The sequence below is a fragment of the Bubalus kerabau genome, chromosome 10 (genome assembly GCF_029407905.1).
Source record: "Bubalus kerabau isolate K-KA32 ecotype Philippines breed swamp buffalo chromosome 10, PCC_UOA_SB_1v2, whole genome shotgun sequence".
In the NCBI taxonomy this organism is placed as follows: Eukaryota; Metazoa; Chordata; class Mammalia; order Artiodactyla; family Bovidae; genus Bubalus; species Bubalus kerabau.
This window is the reverse complement of record NC_073633.1, coordinates 18,675,538-18,682,587: the sequence shown is the minus strand read 5'-3', so window position 1 is coordinate 18,682,587 and position 7,050 is coordinate 18,675,538. Positions and strand designations below refer to the sequence as shown.

The window sequence follows — 7,050 nt, the reverse complement described above, 5'->3', positions numbered from 1 at the left end:
TCATTTAAAATGACTACCTTTAACGAAGCCAGTTTGTGTTACTTCCATTATTCTGGTACCTTCACCTCAATTACTTCCACTCACTTTCCCTGATTTGTTAGAAGCACGAACGCAAATGTTGGCTAGATTGAATTTTATAAAATATTTTGCTACAAAAATGTGTAAACGTTGCAGAGCATCAGCAACACATTAACATAAAATGATATATAATGCATGTTTGTAATTATGGGAGAGATCATAAATCTTAAACACCCATTGGTTTAGAAATTAAATAGTTCTACTTAGTTCTCCCTAAATTACTCCAAATTTCTGAAATTTACCATTCGTCTGGGTATTTTGTAACTACCCCCAAGGATAAAATTTTTTTAATGACTTTGCTTTCAAAAATGCAATTAACTTAATAAAATTCTAACGCAAAACTGCCATCAGGTCTTGAAAATTTCAGCCCACTTCCCATGGCCAATAAGTCTATGGATACATACCGTTTCAGCTAATTGCTTTTTTAAGCAGTTACCAAATTTATTTTTTCTGGGTCTTTCTAGATCTTAATTGTTCTTACAGCTTTATCAGCATGCTATTTTAACTTTTAGTAAGTCTTAATTTCATTTATTTTGCTGTATTTGCATTAAATGTACTTGTTATCACATTAAAAAAACTAGTGTGGTATTGGAGTCTTCAGGTAATGGGAAGGTTCAACCCACACCTCTAGTACAGGAAAATGGCACAAGGGCTTTTAACACATTTCCATTTGAAATCCTGGCAGCTGAATGGTTTAAATTTCAGATTGCAATTAGAATTCTTATCAATTTTAGATTTGCCAATGATGTTATCTTATTCTCCATCATATATTCTAAAATTCTCTACTTTTTCCACTGTTAAAGACTTTTTTCTCCTTCCTTCTTTGTATGGGTATCTATATTTTCAAAGAGTTGATATATAACTACAGAATCTATAAATTACAATCATTTTTTATCTCTAGTTCAACCTAGTTATAGGAAAAAATTGGCATAATGTTATGTGTTTGTGGTTCCCATTGGCTAAACAGAGTACGCAATATATAACAATGTGTGAAAAGCTTTGCCTCTTGAGGGCAATGATTCATCTTAAAGAACCAGACACTGCAGGAAGAAATAGGTGTTTGCGAAGTTTTATTTTAAAGGATCAAAAATAAATATTGCACATACACATGAGAAAAAAAATCTATTGATATTTACGTCCTTCAATGCACACTTTCAGTACATGGCACCTTCATCTTCTTTATTTAGAAAATAAACTGTTATTGGTCCATAACTGGTGTGCACAGTCTCTGTGACTCTAGCAAATAACCAGGAGCCAAGTCCATACAATAAAGTTGGAATACCTAAAAAACAAATAAATATGTTATTTGTGAAATGAACATTTATTAATCATGTATTCATATTTGTCATAGTATAAATCACATAGCACTCTTTAGCAACATCAATAAATTATAAAGTTATAAAAATATGAGTAAACATTGACTCTACCTAAGAGGTCAATTTCATCTATGATTGTGAAACACAGTAACAATTGTGTGAGCCTAGAGATTTTTAAAACTATAGATAAGACTGGTGTAAACTACTTCAAGCACTTTACAAACATTAATTCATTACCTCTGAGTAATTATGAAGTAATTCTATAGTCTTTTCACAAATAAGCAAACAGAGAATATTCATTTATTTCACTGTAGAGGCTCTTCATTATTGGCCTTGAGCTTAAATTACTAGGTCATCTTTATTGTGCTATAAGTTGGACAGTAATACTGATGGCTAAAATAATTTTTGTACAATTTAAGAGAAACTAGGTCAAAAAGCTGTCTTCAAAATCAACGGCAAAACCTAATTCTAAGGAAGATTTTGGTATAATAATAAGCATGAGAAAGAAAGAATCCCATTCATAGTTTTACAACTGATTTGAAAATCTTGTTTCAACCTACTTGAAATAGGTTAATAGTAGACTCCAAGAATATATTTCTTCTTTGAAATATTTCCATTTGTGATAAGCTGCCATTTGTGATACATGAAACTAAACATATACTAGTCAGACATTGCATTAAGCCCTCATAGGCACATGAGAGTAAGCTGGACCAAGAAAAAAAACTTTTACAATTCCTATTTTTTGTGAGGCACTTATGTAAAATCAATGACTATTAATAACATTAAAAACATATGTATAAAACCAAAGGCACATGAAATCTATAAAAATATTGTATGCTTTGCACGAATATTAATTTTACTGTTCCTGTGTATGAGTGGAACATACATAGGACAGAAATGGATAGAAAATGTCAATTTAAAAGAAGAGCTGTAATTTGGAAAATCACTTTCTTTCTAGTTACTAGGGAAATCAACACATGCTCAGAACTAATCATATTGCTAAATTGTTTTCTTATTTTTTCTGCAAGAGTATCTTTGCTGTGTTAATGCTCTTTTTTGATTGTGTAAGTTCACTGGACTACTTTGTGCTTATTCCCTGAAGCTGCATTCCAGCCACTGCAATGCCAAAGATTAATTAGGGGAAGCATCACTAGTTGGCAATGAGAAAAGGCAAAAACCGCATTCAGACTGGCACCTCTCTATTTTTAGGAGTATACTGGGTCACGGTTTTTTACAATCACAGGGCTTCTTGGAACTCCTGTGAAACCTTTCACGGTATATTGCCTTCTTTGCCTTGTGAACACCTCCCTGCAAATCTCTGAAAGCCTCAAGGGAATGTCACAAAAAAGCCACAAAAACTAGCATCATAAAGCTATTTATTAATCATTCAACCAAAAAAAAAAAAAAAGGGCAAGTGGGGGTGTAGAATGCGAGAGTGGACAAGAGAACAAGAGTAAGACAGGCAGAAGTGAGTGAAGCATAAGACAGGTAGAAGTGAGTGAAGAGGGAGCAGTTGAAATAAAAAATAAACTTTAATATATGTTATCACAACTTCAAAAGGTGAAAATCAATAGAGTGAGAGAAAAACAGGTTCTAGAAATAAGTACTAATTTTAAATGGCAACCCACTCCAATACTCCTGCCTGGAGAATCCCATGGAGGGAGGAGCCTGGTAGGCTACAGTCCATGGGGTCGCAAAGAGTCAGACATGACTGAGCAACTTCACTCACTTCCAAATATACTGATAGTAAAATAAATAAAATATGACTTTTAAACCAATGATAAGGACTTTCAGTTAAGAAATAGCTGGTGACACTGAAAATTTTGTTTGTTTTTACAGTATTTATCAGTTTCCTGTAAAATATTGATTTTTTTAAAAAATCACACAAATGGTCAGTATTTTTTTCAGCTAAAATGGAGGACTGACCAAGGATTACTAATAACTACATTAGCTCTTACTAAGAAACAACTAGGAACTGTTAATGCTGTTTGACAGGGGGTTGAGATGTGATATCAGAGTCAGAAATTCTCTATTTTTTTTTATCCTGCAGTCTACTTATTTAATGCAGTCAGGCTAATACACTAAATGTGAAGATTAGCCACATACATAATTAACACAGTTTAAAAAACCCATAATTTTCTTTATAGCACATATGCTATAAAATCTGTAAGGTTTGATGAAAAATCAAATTTTTTCTAGACTGTCTGAAACATATCATAACATCAAAATGAATGTGAAACCCAGTTCTTTGCATAATAATTCATTTTGAGTCAGCTGATCAGTAGGTAAACCACTGTCAAATTAAGCACTTAAAAAAAATTAGAACTTTGTAGCAAGTCTCCAATTACCCATTCATTCCAATGGTAAGTTGATTTTCTTAAATCTCAATCTACTTCCCAGCAGGATACCCAGACTGATAAACCATCAGTAAAATGTCGCTTCCATTGAAAGGAAGGCAGGCGAGAAAGGGAACAAATGGGTAAAAGAGAAATCTTTATTATTTACAAAATGGAAAAATGAATTACTTTGATAATTACTAATTTGAAAGGGAAGAGGAGGAATAAAATCCTAAGTATTTTAAAATAGAATACATATTTGATGATCCAGAGGCGCAACAGCACAACACAGAATAAGAAAGAATCCTATTATCTAATTCCCTCCCCTAACACAATAATACAAAATAAACATTACCAAAGTGGTGAATAGTAAGTCCAGAAAAAAAAAAATCTCCTTTTATTAGTATAAGCCAATTTGTATGAAAGCAAATACCTGAGCAGAAAGTTTCCCTTTCAGTTTAATTTAAAATTCTTATTCTCTTTTAAACAGAATTTTTAGAATTTTAAAGAGGTCAAAAAGACCATTAAATCACTATTCAGCTTTCTCTTCCATACACATTAAAAAAACCTACAGCTGTTGTTTCTTTCTTCAAAAGATTTTACTACTTTCACTACTTTTCTATGTGAGCATGTTCTGGGCATCCTATTTCCTTTGGATTTCTTTCTACCTAAAAAGATTAGGCCCTTAATCAGTAAGGTGCTCTTAAATGGTGAAAACTTTTTTAGAAAAAGGCACTGGGTACACAGTTTACCAACAACTCTCCAGTTATGCTTTTCCTAACCTATTAAAGTGTATTAACTGTACATTTGGGAAGAATGACTTTTTTCTGTTTCTGAAGATGCTATTCAATAAAACAAACGTATTCTTCCTGAATCTAGTCATCATTCCAGTCTCTCCAAATAATTTTGGATTGAATTTTCTAAATCACTACACTCTTCAACTTCTTTACATCAACCTCAAAATTAGTGGGCGTGCTCTATATAGTTCATCAGCCAAATAATAAGGCATACTTTTAAAAGATTACACAACGCTAAATAATCTTCTCCTTAATGGGATGAACTCAGGACAGTAATAGTGGAGCAATGGCTCCAGACCCCCTGATTTACACATGTGAGTAATTATAAGCAAAAATACACCTAATGTATTTAAATTTAAGAAACTGTCAAGACTATATAGTAAAAGTGTGGCCGCGTATTCAGCTTTAATTCTGGTTCAAAAAACTGGTTGGATAATGTAAGTTAGCTTGCACATCTACATTCTGAATTACGGATTAATTTGATTATCAGTTATTAATAGGTTCAAACATCCTGAGGCCTATCTTTCATTTACCTATAAAACATGAAAGATGCACCCATGTGAATGTTCACGCCTCTTCTGTCATTAACCGAAACATAATAAACATTCAGCAAGAGTAAATACTCTGACTTAGAATACTCCCATGAAAACATACCAGTATTAAAGAGGCAATCTTTTAAATATCTTTTAGACCTAATATTTTAAGAAGCCAATACCACCGGTGAAAACCTTCGGTGGTTTTAGTAAAACGAACTTGCTGGGACTTCATGTAACGAGAACAAAGAAACTTAAAAAAGTATTTTCCGATTTTATACTCTGAACGCACCAACAAAGTGATGAAAATGAGAATGAATCCTGCCATATAATCAGGCATTTTATAAAAACTTCAGAGCCATTTTCAGCGCTCTACACCCTCCTTCTTACTGCCCAGTGGAAGGCTCTTTCTAGTTAACGAGTGGCTGGAAGTAAGAATAAAATGCCCTCTCGCCGGGAGCGAATGCAGGGGGGTCCCACTGTACAGGCCTGTCAATAAGCCCCACTTTCCCGGGGTACCATTCGCGAGCAACAACTTAGCTCTGACAAGCACCTGCTGGGCGGGGAATACAGAAGCCTAGGACCAGGGTCAGTCCTGCAAGGCTGCAGAGTGGGTGGGACGCGGAGGCAGTCTGGGAAACGCCCCAAAACTAGGCGAAGCGTGGCGAGCGCGTGCGCCCGGGCGAGCCTGCGCGGGGCCGGGGCAGGGTAATCCCGCGCCGGCGCGGTCCGATCTCGGGACGGGGTCGCGGCCTCGGAGGCAGAACGTCAGCGTGCTTTGCAAACAGTGGGGCCGTCGGCGGCGGGACGTGTTTCACCGGCCCGGGGCCACTCACCGAGGTTGACGACCTTGAGCGCCGTGAAGAACCGGTCCTGCCCGGCCAAGTCCTGCCAGGGAGCCTTGGAGCAGTGGTACTTGATGAAGGGGAAGCAGCCGGTGCGCAGGACGTGGTAGTTGGCGCCTTGCACCGGCCAGTTGAAGTGCGAGAGGCCGAACTGGTCGTTCCGGACGGCGCTGTAGGGCACGCAGAAAGAGGTCCAGTGAGGCAGGCGCCGCTGCAGCAGGTGCCGCGTCAGCACCTCCGAGGCTCGGGGCTTCGGGCGGGAGGCGGCGCCCGCGGCCCAGGGCCGGCACAGCAGCAGACGAAGCACAGCCTCGTGGGCCCTCCGTAGGGCCTCCATGACCGGCTTCGCCCGCGTCCCCCGCCCCTCGGCCGCCTTACGAGCGCGCGCCCCTGGGGGCGGGGCCGAAGGGGCGCGCGCGCGCCCGCTCCCCGGGGCTGGTAGCGGGACGCCCAACGGGCGCCGCGCAAGTGCGGGAGAGCCCCCGGGGCGCGGCGGCGCATGCGCACAAAGGTCCCGCGGCTTCCTGGGGAGAGAGTGGAGCAGCGAGGAGGGCCGGGCGGAGTGAGCTAGCTGAGGTAGTTAAATCGTCACCGAAGACCTCATAAAGTCGTTAATAACCCTAGGGACGGAGTGAGGGAGTATTTGTGAGTTTTACTAGGTCAGGTATGAGGGAAATTAAGCTTTAAAACAGTTAACTAACTGTACCCAATAGAGTGGCAGAACTCAAGCCCCCGTCTCTTTTCCAAGTCGTGGACTGAAGAAATCCTTCATTGGTGCTGTTGAGGAAACATTTGAAGAAGTTGTCCTCAGGGAAGTGAGTTAAAAGCCAAGTCCCGAGATTTGCATTGGCTAGTAAAGCCGGGGAGCACTTTTCCATTTAGGTTCCCTCTTTCGTGTTTTTTATAATAAGCCCCAGATACTTCAACAGAAAAAAAAAAATTGTTTTTTAGAAAGCCTTAAATCTCTCCATGCAGTGTGCACCAACATCTGCCTCAGAGCCTGGAAAACGGCCAGACCGGGAGTCTTTTAGTTTTCAGTCAGTTCAGTTCAGTAGCTCAGTCGTGTCCGACTCTTTGCGACCCCATGAATCGCGGCACGCCAGGCCTCCCTGTCCATTACCAACTCCTGGAGTTCACTCAAACTC

General features: G+C 39.1%; 1 protein-coding gene across 1 annotated transcript; it reads right to left on the bottom strand.

Annotated features, from left to right (window-relative positions):
- Positions 1-1,131: 1,131 nt before the first annotated feature.
- On the bottom strand, positions 1,132-6,298 carry C10H15orf61 (chromosome 10 C15orf61 homolog). Its single transcript, XM_055536804.1, has 2 exons — positions 5,897-6,298; positions 1,132-1,360 (listed from the first exon to the last, which is right to left on the bottom strand). Exons 1-2 carry the CDS (start codon positions 6,240-6,242, stop codon positions 1,233-1,235), a joined length of 474 nt encoding a protein of 157 aa, XP_055392779.1. The 5' UTR covers positions 6,243-6,298; the 3' UTR covers positions 1,132-1,232.
- Between the last annotated feature and the right edge of the window lie 752 nt (positions 6,299-7,050).